Source organism: Pelodiscus sinensis, chromosome 1 (genome assembly GCF_052426305.1).
Source record: "Pelodiscus sinensis isolate ZL-2025 chromosome 1, ASM5242630v1, whole genome shotgun sequence".
NCBI lineage: Eukaryota > Metazoa > Chordata > Testudines > Trionychidae > Pelodiscus > Pelodiscus sinensis.
The window spans coordinates 331,361,434-331,375,250 of record NC_143052.1 but is presented as its reverse complement, the minus strand read 5'-3'; the positions used below and the strand labels follow the sequence as shown (position 1 = coordinate 331,375,250).

General features: G+C 41.6%; 2 protein-coding genes across 11 annotated transcripts in view; both read left to right on the top strand.

Annotated features, from left to right (window-relative positions):
* Positions 1-4,779, top strand: part of LOC102455710 (Putative N-acetylated-alpha-linked acidic dipeptidase) — a 53,582-nt gene extending 48,803 nt beyond the window's left edge. For all 7 annotated transcript variants that reach the window (XM_089775761.1, XM_089775760.1, XM_006118380.5 and 4 more), the window contains 3 exons: positions 293-374; positions 2,587-2,679; positions 4,327-4,779. In XM_089775761.1, the coding sequence (XP_089631887.1) occupies positions 293-374; positions 2,587-2,679; positions 4,327-4,516 (365 nt within the window). In that variant the 3' untranslated portion in view covers positions 4,517-4,779. The remainder of the gene's footprint in view (positions 1-292; positions 375-2,586; positions 2,680-4,326) is intronic.
* A 1,712-nt stretch (positions 4,780-6,491) lies between these two features.
* LOC102456275 (N-acetylated-alpha-linked acidic dipeptidase 2) overlaps positions 6,492-13,817 on the top strand; it is a 63,348-nt gene continuing 56,022 nt past the window's right edge. For 2 of the 4 annotated variants that reach the window (XR_012900760.2, XM_006118383.5), the window contains exons 1-2: positions 6,493-10,055; positions 10,978-11,089. Coding sequence is in view for 2 of the 4 variants with exons in the window: in XM_006118383.5 (XP_006118445.3) it covers positions 9,974-10,055; positions 10,978-11,089 (194 nt within the window). In the remaining 2 variants the exon portion in view is untranslated. Of the gene's footprint in view, positions 10,056-10,977; positions 11,090-13,588; positions 13,650-13,817 lie in introns of all 4 variants that reach the window. The other 2 variants (XR_012900761.2, XM_075919382.2) reach the window with 2 other exon arrangements.

Here is a 13,817-nt window from a genome sequence, read left to right as displayed (position 1 = left end):
ATTAGAATTAGGATGATCATGTTGTTGGTTCATTGGCCAAAGCTAAACAGACTTCAAGGCGATGTTCTCTCTAATCTTTTTCATCCATATGCTGAGTTTTCCATCAGTGTGCAGAATAAATTTTGTTATGTGAACTGAGGAATGTGCACTACCAGTAGAACAAAAAACCTAGCTGCAGATGTTCTGCTAATTGGCTAGGCACCATTAGAATCTCTCCTGAGCAGCCACAAAAGCATGCAACTTACAGGGAATACTGCTTCACAGTCAAGCTATTCCTTCTCCATCTCTCCAGACTCTCTCTTTTCTGCTGTGAAGAATTTTTCGGAAGCAGCCACTGACTTTCACAGAAGACTGCAGCAAGCAGACATCAATAAGTAAGTTCTACAGGTTCCTTAGCCATCAAAACAAATAATTAAATTATTTTGGCCTAATTGGGCAGCCCTCACTCCTGCTGTGAACACTTGCATGAACTATCTCATTGACAAGTGCTCATTAATAGAAGGGAGGGTAATACCAATTGGGTCCTTTTAAGGCTTGAAATAATTGGGTCACCACCATTCAAGCACAAATGTAGATCCAGTTTTTGGTTGTATTAAGAGTGCCAGATTCTTATTTACACTTGCATGATCTCATTTTATGACCCACAGCTAGAGTGGTGGAAAGGACCTTACTACTAGAATTAGTGGTAGAAATAGATCTAGGATAGCTGTTGGCCTTCTAATCGTGGCTATTCTGAATTTAACTAATTTGACTAATTTGTGTGATTATCTCTTTGGTACTAGGGCTGCTCAGAGTGCTGATGGTGCAACATATTAATTCTAAAAGGCTGCTGATTTTAATAGTCTAAACTAGGCCTCTCAATTGACCTGCGATTAACGCAAGACAGGATTAACACGTTAATTTTTGTAATGCGTTAATCGCAGGCATTAATGCTGAGCTGCCCCTTTGAAGTGCTGGAGCGGCACTTCAAAGGGGCTTTGCAACATGGAGCTGGGATCAGCTGGGGACTCCAGCTGATCCCCGGCTCTGCTGTTGCAAAGCCCCTTTGAAGTGCCGCCCCAAAGGGACTTTGCAATATTGGAGCCAGAGATCAGCTTGAGTCCCCAGCTGATCCCAGGTTCCTAATGCACTGCCCCTTGGAAACACTGCCGCGGCGCTTCCAGGGGGCAGCGTTGCATGGAGCCAGGAGGCAGCTGGGGACTCCAGATGATCCCAGGCTTCATGCAGCGCTGCCCTGTTGAAACGCCACTGCAGCGTTTCAAAGAGGAGGCGCATGCGATTAATTGTGCAATTAATCGCAATTACATTTTTTAATTGCTTGACAGTCCTAGCCTAAACCAGTCCTAACATTAAAGCTGGTTGTGCAGTAGGTCAGCTGTTTGTTTTACATCCTATTTGGACATAACAGGATGTTTTCTTGTCTCTTTTTCTACTTATTTTGATTTTTGCAGCCCCTCTCCCTAATGCTAGGAACATGAATTACTGTTCATTATCAGTCACAAGGCTTACATTTAAGGTTTACCATTTGTAAACAACTGGGATGTTTTTATTTAGCAGAATGGTTGGTTTTGCTTTCCTCTGTTTTATTTTCTGGAACCAATGAAATATAGTAGAAACAAATGGACTCTAGCTAAACTTCATTTCAGTGTTTTTTTTTAAAGAGACATTTGGTGTCTTTTTTAAGATCAAATACTATTAACCTTGACCATTCCATACAGCAAAAGATTTGTAATGGGTTGTATGTTGCAACACATGCCAAACGGGACACATCAGTCCAAGAGCAATTATATTAACAGAAGTTGAGTTGAAGTTAATCAGTGACCAAATTCTGTTTTTGTTTTAACTGATGTACATTTGGAGGTGATTACAGTGGAGTAATTCCAGCTTTATGCTGTGGTAGCTAAGATTTTGCCCTAAGGATTCCACTGCAAAGGTCAGCAGTATGTCACATTGTACACTGTTTTCCTGTACCATAGGTAAATACATTATCTATTGTTTGTTAAGCATCAGTAGAGTGCTTGTTGCTGTACAAAGCACACTGGTAACCATGGTGTCTGCTGTAAGAAATTTGCATTATAAATAAACACAGAGAACAATTCAGGCAACACAATTCACATACCAACCCCAAAAATTTTCTAACTTCATTTTTTTGGTGTTGAGAAGTTCATTGGAGTAAAAACACATGCATTTTTTCTGAAGTTGCTTGATTTTGACAGTGTTCATGGAATAAATGAGTATTAAAAAAGGAATTGTACGGCAAGGGAGTTGTCTTGATGGGAGAAGAAAGTTTCTGGTATAAGGGGCAGTGTGGGAGAAAACATTTAGTTTTCCAGTCCTTCTTACAACACATTCCTTAGCACCTAAGAATAGCCTTACAGAACCTCCACATTATTTGTCAGATCATCAGGGTAAATTAAGGTAGGTCCATTGACTTAACTGTGATTGACTTCACAGATGTTAAACTCATTACATTCTGCACACTGTTTTTAGATATATATTGTACATCTGAAGCTGTGGAAATTTTAGTCTAGGATGTGCATATACAGAGTACTGTGGAGCTAAGACAATCTATTGTTTTCTTTTCAGCCCAGTAACAATAAGGTCATTGAATGATCAGCTCATGTTTTTAGAAAGGGCCTTTATTGATCCTCTGGGTTTACCTGGCAGGCCCTTTTACAGGTAGGAAAACATTATCTACATCAAACTTTACTTGTTCTTTTGCCTAAGAATTCTGAAAAATGTCAACCATTAATGATTTACAGTTATCTGAAGAATGGGAAAAAGAAAGAAGAGGTATTATTTAGTATGGGAAAAGGGGACATAAATAAGACTAACAGGATAATGAAAAAGAAAGGGAATATTGGGGTAAAATTCAGCCTGATCCAAAGACTGTTAAAGTTAATAGGAGTGCTTGCACTGATTTCAGTGGATCAAGTCCTGAGCATTTATTCCTGTTCCCATTAAAGTCCACTCCAAAACTTCAAAGCAATGTAGTCTCAAGCCTTAACATTCTCTTTAAAAAAAAAAGTGGATCATGCTCTAACACTTGGAACAGTTAGCATTAGGCCGATCATAGTAGTACAAAATATAGTGAAAGTATAACTCACACCGAGGCTACATCTATACTGCAGAGTTTTTGCACAAAACCAGCTGGTTTTGCACAAAAACTCACAGAGCCTCCACACTACAAGCGCATTTTTGCGCAAGAAAAAGTATAGTAGATCATCAAAAGACAGGGCTTTTTGTGGAAGAGTTATTCCTCTTTCTATGAGAATAAGCCTTTTTGTGCAAGACCTCTTGTGCAAAAAGGCGTGTGTGGACAGACAACAGGAAAAAGCCCAGGTGCTCTGTGAATGGCCATCAGAGCTTTCTTAAGCAAGAGCGTCCATAGCAGTGTGAACACTCTTTTGCACAAAAGCACATCTCTTGTGCAAAAGCATATGGCAGTGTGGACGCGTTCTTGCAGAAGAACTTGTTGTAGAACATCTCTTCCACAAAAAGTTCTTGCGCAAGAAGCCTGCAGTGTAGATGTAGCCTAGCTGGTGTGTTTCACTATCTCATGCAGTGGCACCTAGACCACAGCAACAGGTAAGACCAAGAGACCTCTACAGGATGGTCTGAGCTCTGCTGATTTTATAGCTCAGGCTGTAGGAACTCCTCTATTAAACTCCAAAGGTCCCTGGTTCAAATCTGCTTGGTGGCAGTTACAAAAGCACAAGCATTGCAGAAGTAGGAAAATATATTTGCTGATCTCTAACATTTGAACAGAACTGTTGAATTTTTTTTGTGGGCAGACTAGTTAAAACCTTCTCTATTTTTCTCCCACTTCAGCACAGTGCAGAACATTCACTTTTCTTGAAACAAGCAGCCTGGCAAGAGAAAACTGAGATTAAGATTTACAATCCTTGTATTTTAACAACCTCTGTTAGCAACAATATCTGTGAAGGCCAGTTTATTGACCCTTTAAGCATCAGCCTTCCTAACTCAAAGTATTCTTGAGCTGCCAGCAACTGTGATTGGTTGGTTGTTTTTTCCCTTTAATCAAAAACACTGGGGAAGAAAAAAAACATTTATAATTTGTATCTCTGCTCCTCTGCAACACTGGCGTTCACATGGACTAATTTAGTGCATTTGTGGATGTACTTAAATATTTGTATTCTTGCTTTTTGCAGTGTAGGGCATCATTGCCACAAGGATATTTATCTGCATCCCTGCTACCAAGGATTTGCTTTGAAAGCTGATACATTTGTTGGATAAGGATTGATTCATAAAACAAACTTTTGTTATGTTTTCATAATTTGCAGTATTTTTTCTCTTCCCCCACAGACACATTGTTTTTGCTCCGAGCAGCCACAACAAGTACGCTGGAGAGTCATTCCCAGGGATCTATGATGCCATGTTTGATATTGACCACCATGAGGATCAGCACAAAGCCTGGGAAGAAGTAAAGAGGCAGATCTCCATTGCAACCTTCACTGTGCAGGCTGCAGCTGGGACTCTGAAGGAAGTAGTATAGACATATCAGCAACATAATCAAAAAGGAAAGACTGGAGTTGACAGCTGTGGAGTCCTCAGAAACAGAGCATTTAGAGACATGAGCAGAATTATGTTAAAAACCTCATTCTTTGAAAATAATACACTCCAGACAGTCTCCCTCACTCACTTTCATTACCTTTAACAATATTAATAAGATATGATTCCTTTGAAACTGTTAGGAGAGAGGGGAGTTGAAATCATTGTTGAAGTGAACTACTAATTAAAAGACATTCATTTCAAATAGCCACATGCATCCCCCCCTTGTTTTCCTCTCTACTTAAAATGCAGAAATCACAATTATTTTAGTCTCATAGTTGTGCAATATAATTAATTTAGTTTATAGGCCTGATCTATAAAGACAGAACAGTCATGCTTATTTCCAGCACTTTGTAACATATCAGTTAACTTTCTAGAATTTCCTGTAGGGTTACATAAATATCCTATAGGAGATGCCCCTTCCACTCCTCTATTACAAAAGGAGTCACTCAATGAGATGGAACTGTCTTCTTGAAACCATGTCACAGATGGCAAGGTGAATGGAAGTGATCATGGAGAGTTCTGAGCTGAGACCTCAGGTGTCTCATCTAGGTTACTTTTCTCTTAACATCTGGAAGCCATTCAAAAAAGATTAAACAAGAAACCTGCCAGGCACTATTAATAAAAAGGTGGGTCAGAGCAATAAATGTCAGCCGTGAAATGCCTAACAAAAATAGGCTTTCAGTCTGAAGATGATAAACTGTTGATCTATGCAAAAGATATTTCTACCTAAATGCATTTGTATGGCTCTTTTCAAGGTATTTCTCATGTGCCAGCAATTAGAAGCAAAGGCAATACATAGGGTTGCCCGGTGTCTGGTATTCTACCGGATAGTCCGGTATTTGTGCGCTTTGTCCGGTAAAAAAATCAGAGAATACCGGACATGTGCAATGTCCGGTAGTCTCTGATTTTTCTGGCTGCGCTCCGAACAGAAGCTTGGCGTGGGCGGGTGGAGTGGCTGGAAGGCGGGACCACGATCGGCACTAGGAGCCTGTGATTGTGCAGAAGCCTGGCGGGGGCAGAGGGAGTGGCTGGGAGTCCCAGCCACTCCCTCCACCCCCGCCAGGCTTCTGCGCAATCACAGGCTCCCAGAACCATTGCGGCCCCGCCTCCCAGCCTGGGAGTCCCAGCCACTCGCCCCCGCCCTGTCTAGGTTTCTGAAATGCCCAGAGCAGCGATCGCGGCCCCGCCTCCCAGCTGGGACTCACAGGCTGGGAGACAGGGCTGCCATTGGTGCTGGGAGCCTTTGATTGCTCAGAAGCCTGGCGGGGGGAGTGGCTGGGATTCTGCCCCCGCAAGGCTTCTGCACAGTCACAGGCTCCCAGCGCTGATAGTGGCCCTGCCTCCCAGCCTGGGAGTCCCAGCTGGGAGGCGGGGGTGTTGCGATCGCCGCTTATCCCGCGTTCCTTTTTTTTCTTTTTTCCTTGACCAAAAGATACCATGTGTCCAGTATTTTTTGGGAGACCATCTGGCAACCCTAAATACAGATGACATTGAAAAGGCCAAATTATTACTGTTTTCCTTAGATACACCTTTCAAATTTTGCTCTAAGTACAGCACACTTGCTTGCTGTGAAATTTGAAGAAAAAGAAAAAAATTGATTTCAAGAAGAAAGCAGAAATTTAAACGTGTATGATTCTGGTATGCAGCTTGCTCATATGATCAGCAGCTGTAGTTCCAACTCAAGTCAGAGGGAGAAACACTTTTAAAGTTATGTCACCTCACCCATTGCCTGCCTCTTGGATTTCTCTTTAGGGGGTTGTTCCTTGTCCTTTGACATGCCAATTTTAAATGACCCAGGAAATGAGGTGTCCAACAGGTCTCTTGGGAAGATTCTTCCATATTTAGTATCTCACTTGTAGACGGAGCTTGATCCTGCCTTGAGGGCGGGGGGCTGGACTCGATGACCTCTCGAGGTCCCTTCCAGTCCTATTATTCTATGATTCTATGATTCTATGACATTCCCCCAATTTCAAACTCTTTGTTGCGCCATAAACTATTCCTCTCACTCCTTCATGTTTGCACCCTTTGGTTACATAGTTATCCCCTACCTACAGTTACCTTTTAGCCCTGCTGTGCATACTTAGCTCTTAGTCTTTCTTCATAAATGAGGCCCTCAGATTGTGTAGCTAAAAATAATGGAGTAGGTCTGGCACATTATATCATCCAGCTGCTTTTCTGTATCTGATGTTTATCTAAAGCTGTGGTTTACTGAGCATTCCTTTTCTCTGTCCTGGGTTTTCCTCCTGCTCTCCCCCCTCCTCACCTCAGCTCTCTATAGTGGTCTCAGCTGTGTGAGCACAGGAAAATGAAATTGATTCCTTAGACTGTCTGATGTGCCTGAACAACATTTTTTTTAAAAGTAAAAGGTCAGATTATGTCTAGTCCTGTAAAGATCAGATTACGTCTCAGGGGAAAATGGAGGAGAGTATACAAAGAGTTGGCCTCTTTCTAAATTGCTTCTTGCTTCCATCATCACACAGAAACTGGACAATCACAACACAATCCTTGCTTTCCTTCCGTGGCTGCTTCAGGCTAGTGTGAACAGTGGCATTATTGGCACACAAGAGCAGAGCAGTGGCTCCTCTTCCCTTCATAGCCAGCTTGTGCCTAGCTGCCTGAATAACTCTTTGGTTTGGAAGTTCCTTTACACATGCTGTTGAATGCTGATGCTGATGCGTGAGGCTTAGGAACAACCAGGAATAGGGGCGAGTGTGCTGAATAACTTTCTACAGTTTGCCTCCTTTTCCAGCATTACAATTTAAATGGAAAGAATAAGTATAACATTGGGCATTTATAAACAAAAAGTGAAGCAAGGCTTAATATTTGACTTGTTCCAGTTAATGGAGCCATCTAGTTACAGCAGGCCAAGCAAGGGATGTAAATAATTAGCAAACACTTAACAAAACATCCCTGTTAATATTGTGAGGGTTTTTTTACATCAGCAGTAACATGTATGGTCTCTTGATTATAAAAGCTATGTGTGTGTGTGAGAGAGAGTGAGATAGATGCTTGGTGGGGAACTCTCCTTACACCAATCTCCACCTCACCCTTTATTATAGTCACAGGACAATATTTTAATATATTATACTAATAAATAAATGGCTAAAGAGTCTGTGGCCTTCTATTGGCTAGTCTACAGATTAGAGCAGTGTTTCTTAAACTTTTTAAGACCGAGGAACACCAAACAATTTTTTTTATGAAGAACACCAAGGATTTTTTTGTTGAGCAAAAGAAAGAAAAGGTCGGGGGGGAAGTTATTGAGCCAAAAAAGGTCACCTGCATCTTTAAGGGTGGCCATTTTGAACTCTGTTCTCCACGGCACACCAGTGTGCCACAGAACACAGTTTAAGAAACACTGGATTAGAGTCTACTCTCACTGTCAGATAAAGGAATTAAGACTAGCTGAAGTGGAAGAGCTGCTTTTATACCTGGTCTTCAAGATTTAGTCTCCATTGTTGACCCCTGCTATTGGTTGTGACACTGAACAGACCCAGACATAGCAATAAATTCATGTTGTACTTTCTAACTGTTGATACTGCTATTCTCATCCTCCCCTCCCACTTCCTTGCTCATCATCACATGAGGATTATGGACTTCAATTATAAACGCCTAAAAGCAGAAATCTGTTAGCATGCTGTCTGTTAAATGCCACCCAGGCACCTGTGGTGCTACATATACGCTAATAATACACCATGTGATGCCATCCCTTTACTTTCTGTAGGTGGAATTTCAGCTGGCATCTCAAATGAAGGTTTCTCTGCTCTGACTTCTGGAGGGAGCTTTGCAGGCTGTCATCAAGTGGTTACAAACAATGATAAGTAATTGCAAAACTAGACATGTTTCTCATGTGTTCAAGAAAACCAGCCACGATCTAAGATGGGTTAAAGCCATGGAGTGATTGAGACCACAGTCTCCAAGTGATATAACTGTAATCATTGTTCTGCAGAGGAACTGCTGAGTCCCTGGGAAGTGATATGAACATTAATCAGATCTTCCACCTGCTTTTCAATGTCTTCAGCTCAGCTGCCTGTGCTTGAGGAAGGAGTGAGACTTGGAGCCCAGCCATTTCTTTTAATGTTCCTGGCTGGGCTCACCCCTTCTATGTGGTGGTGACAGGCCATGTCCAGGGGTCTCCAGGAAGCTTTCACACCATCAACCTTAACATGTAACCTCATACAATAACTGGATCCAGTGTGGTTAGGTCTTTGCATCTCTTAGCTTCAGTGAGACTCTGCATGAATACAGGAGTTCACCTTTAGGAGCAGGGCCCTAAAATGCTTTAAAGGGAAAGTGTGCAATTGGCTAGAAACTCTTCCACTTACCTTAGGCAATGTGTCTGGATCCCTGGTCCTATCTAACAGCATGTTATACCTAGTTGCACACATACATAGGAACAAGTCTATAGGAGATCTGGCTAAGTAAAAACTTCAAGATTTGGTTGGAAGAGCCTTTAGAATCAATCATGCATGATATGATGCATGGACTGCAGATTGTAAGCAACAATTTTGAAACTTTTGGTTTCACTCAACTTTATTGGATGAGTTTTGCAACTATTCACAGCAGAACTCCATTGTACTTAGAGCTGGACAACTGTTTGATAACATGCTTGGCGATAATCTGATGATAAATAACAAAGAATCAGTAACAGTCCTTAATGTTTTCTCTAAACCATACGAGGCAGCCTTTTCTCCCCTTGCAACATAAACTTCATCAACCTCATCTCCTGTTACAACCCATTCCACTACAACAAATGGCAAATGAATATAGAAACAAGCAACTTTTAAATAAAAGCCGGGGAGAAAAGGTACACAAATTGTCTGATGGACCTTTGTGTCTCCCTGAGTATTTTTCTTGCTACTATTTTCTGGTCTGTGAATGTGAAAGAAATACACTTGTTTGATCTTAAATGTCCATAAAGGAATACATTTTGCCTCCAAGTTTTAAAAGGAACCGGGGGGCAGAGATGTAAGGGAACCAGGCTGCATCCTTGGTGCTGCCACTTACAGTCCAGCCTTGGGCATCATTTAATCTCGCCCTACCTCCATTTCCCCACCTGTGGGGGCGATAGATTCCCTGCTGGAGGGGAGCAGATTGAGGGGCTCGATCAAAGGCGCCACTAAGCCTTATCACAGAAACAGCCCCCAAAGCCACCGCAAGAATTTCCTCCCAGCGCCTCTCTTGGTGGAGCAGCCGCGCCCTGCCGCCCAGCCTCCCTTGGCACGCTGCGGGGCCAGCGGGAACAAGGAGGGACCAAAGGGGACGGGCCAGCAGGCAGCGGCCTCCGCGTGACCCATCACACACACACACACGGGCTTGTGCTTTGCTCCGACAGGGCACCACTGCGCGCTCTGCGGGCAGAGCGGAGCCCGGCCCCGCGTAGCGCCTGCGGGCCGGAGCCATGGGCGGCAGGCAGGGCGCGCTGCGCACCGGGCTGGGCTGCACCCTGCTGCTGGCTCTCTTCCTGCTGGGCTTCCTGGGCGGTGAGTACGCAGCGCCCCGCGCGGCTGGGCAGGAACCCTCCGCCCGCAGGGCCGGCAGCTCCGGCTGGGGAGCAGGAGACAGACACCCGGTGGGGCCCCCAGTGCTCAGGCAGGCGTGGGACCGGGGAGTGACAGACCGTTTGCGCTGAGCCCCTTGGTCCCTCCACACGCACAGCGCCCCCTGCACACCGCTCCTCCACCAGCCCACACCCCCTGTGTGTGTGTGTGTGGGGGGGGGGAGCTTTTCACAAGAAACTTTTTTATACCCTACTCTATGGACTACTATTATTGAAAGATGCACAGTTTTCCATTGTGCACTTGACATCACTGTTGTGGATTGTCAGTTTAATTGCAGTCATTTCCCCGTCGTTGTGAGTTTTTTTGCTACACAGGAGCAACACCACAAACATTTACAAGAAGTAACTGTTTGACAGTGCATTACTTGAAAATACTTTTAACTTTCCTCCTCTCCCTCCTCCTCCTCTGAACACCCAATAACTATTGTGGGGCTGGCAAGAGATGATGGAATCCTAGGCTCTCATCCTGAACATGTGTATGCTTCACATTAATTACATGGGCAGTTTCTCTAGGTAGGGGTTAGTCTCTCTCACTACAGGTCTAAAATTACTAACAGAAGAATGTTGTTAAGTGATATTCTATATTGACCAGTGCGTGCTCTTATCAATACAGGAGAGACTTACCACTTCATCATGATAAAGTAACAATAAATACTTTACTTTCTAGATGCTTTTATATGTTTTAGGCCACAGTCCAGCAAACACTTAGGCATCTGTTAAAATGTAAGCATTTGAATAGTTCCACTGACTGTAATGGGATTACTTGTGTTTAAAGTTAAGCATATTCACAAGTACTTGAGCATTATAGGGCTTAGTAAATATCAGCCTTTAATGATATTTTTCAGGCTGGTTAATGAAACCCACTAAAAAAACAACTAGTTCAACAGATGCCTATCGAAATGTGAGACAGAAACTTGTGACTGAAATGAAAGCAGAAAACATCAAGCAGTTTCTTCGGTAAACTTTGCACTTTTTGGTTTTCAAATAATTATATCAACCACAAAAGCCATAAATTGTAACAGTAGCCCTAGAGCATTAGTTGGCTGTGTTATTACATCTTTTATGTTTTGGGATTACTTGGTTTGTGCACAGTATTGAAAAAAGAAACAGAACACATGATCTCATTACAATGTTTTTTCAAAGTTGATGTTTTAGAAATTATTATACACCGAAGTGTCCTTTCCTCAAATTAGATGGATGAAGCTTGTGAAGTAGAGAATATGATTTTATATATAAAAATCTCCATTTACACATGTAAAAGGTTTTTTTGTGATATACTTGCTAAATAAATGTATATTTTAAAGATATACATATATTTGAATGACCGCAAAGACAAAACTTATATACACCCAGAGTATTGAAAAATCTCTGGTTTGAACAATACCATTTTCTCATTAAAAATTCATGCTGTTAGTTATGTTGCTTTTATTAAGATCATCTATGCATGTCTGTAAGTTCTCTATTTTTTATACGAAAGCTTTTCCATTACCGGAACTCCAGCCAGTATAACATTTCCCTCTGTACCTTACATTACTTAAGTCCTACCATCAATAAAGAACACTGCTTTAGTCTCAGTCATATGCCCTGGAAAAAGAAAATGTTTTATGTGTTGCAGATGGATAGCTATTACTTGATAAGTAATATAGCTAGTGATTCATTAATCTCTGTGTTTCGACATCCAGTGATCCAATTAGGACAAAGTAGAAAGCAATTCATCAGATAGGAATATATTAACCATGGAAAAATGAAATTTAACTTTCTATACAAGTACTCTGTATATAGGGGCTGGATGGTATCCCTTTAAATGGTGGGTGAGCCCTTTAGTGGCCTTCCATGTAGGGTTGCCAGATGGTTCAACAAAAATACAGGACACACTTGACATTACATCACAATCTACATTACGTCTTATTTAGAAAATACCGAACATTTATATTTTCTCAATTTGTTTCCAGAACAGAAAGCTCAAATACTGGACTGTCCGGTTCAAAATTGGACATCTGGCAGCCCTACTTCCATGTCTTTCGTGTTTCAAAAGCCAACAGGACACAGTACCCTTGTTGGAGCATATGTAACTAGGTCTTGCATATTGTGCATCATTAGTAAGCTGGATTATTTGGATCCCATGGTGCTGTGTGCTTCCTTCATGCTAAGTTTGTTATGTGAAGAGCAAAAGACACATCAGTAGCCTTTACATCTGTCAGGAATGTCACTGGAAATGAATACAATGGCTCTTGCACATATTTACTTTCAGATAATGTAATCGAACATATCCCAAAGGCCAATGTAAATCAACTTTGGTTAGTAACATATGTTAAGACTGTGAGGATGTAGCTCATGACAACTCATGACTATTTTGATTTCTAAACATGTATTTATTTTATACTTAAGTGCTTTTCCTTCTTACATGAATTAGAGCCCATTAAATACATAATTTAGACCTTGTCTTGTTGTTGCTCACAGTAAACTTGAAAGTTCAATTTCTAAGTGAGAAAGAAAGGAGGAGGAAGGGAGAGCATACAAAAGTCTTAGAAGTATACACCCAAAAAACAGTGTGGAATTTCTCTGTAATTATGCTGAAGTCTTTTGGGCACAGAGGATGATCAGTATCTAGTCTGCTTACTTTCATCATGCCAGAAAACCTTCTATACATTTTTGCTAAATCAAACTAAAAAGCAGGAATTGCAGAAATGTTTATGTTAATTCACTATCCAAAGACTGTTTTAACTGTGTTGTAAATTAAATACAAAATTAAGGCTTCCACATTACACCCTCATTCCCTGAAGCTATTCAGTCAGCCTGCATCGGGTGGGAAAAGCAAAACTTCAGCATCAGAAAACCAGGAAATGTGGAGGTAAAAGTAATAACTCCTATATCATATAACCTAAAAGATGCACGCATTTGATCACTGCTCTGGGGAGAGTGACACCACAAAAAAAAAAAAACATGAAGTGAACTCTAATATACCTTTAAAAATCATTTTAATATATGACCAAAAGCATTAATATCATCTTCATCATTGTGTTCCCATTATGACTCTGGTGTTTAAGCCAACTGCTTTTCTAGGTCCCTGGACTAGGTAGGGGGAGCACGTGGCCAGTCCATCTCTATTGCTTTCTGGAAATGAGGGTGCTCATATCCTCTTGGCTGCACAGTGTCAATCGATATTGGTTTGAGATTGTTTTGGGTCAAAAAGATAACAGAGGATTTTTCTGAGGCACGCTGTATGGGATGGAGATAGTTTGGGTATGTCATATTTTCTCATTTCCCAGCATTAACATAGAGCAACCATAATTGTATGGATATTGCATGGAGCCTTTGGGTGCTTATGTAGGTGCATTTCTATACCTTAACATATGGATTTCTTTTAACTTTGAAGTTTCTGGCATTATTTTTTTGGGGGGGAGGGGATAACCCTACATTACTGATATGTAACTTAATTTAATATATTTTGTTTAGAATATCGGTATCCCATATCCGTAAAGGTATATAAGCATCTAACCCCCTTGGATTTGAACAGGTGAGTACTAACAGGGAGTTTTGAGAGGGAGTTCTCCAGGTGAAGGAGAAGCAGATACAGAACTCTTGAGGGAAGTGTGTTTTGTTATTGGGGCTTTCTACCTGTGAGCTGAGCTTGTGTTTGTTTGGTGTGTGCTGGTGTGGTTTTTTTCCCCCCTGTTTGAGTGAG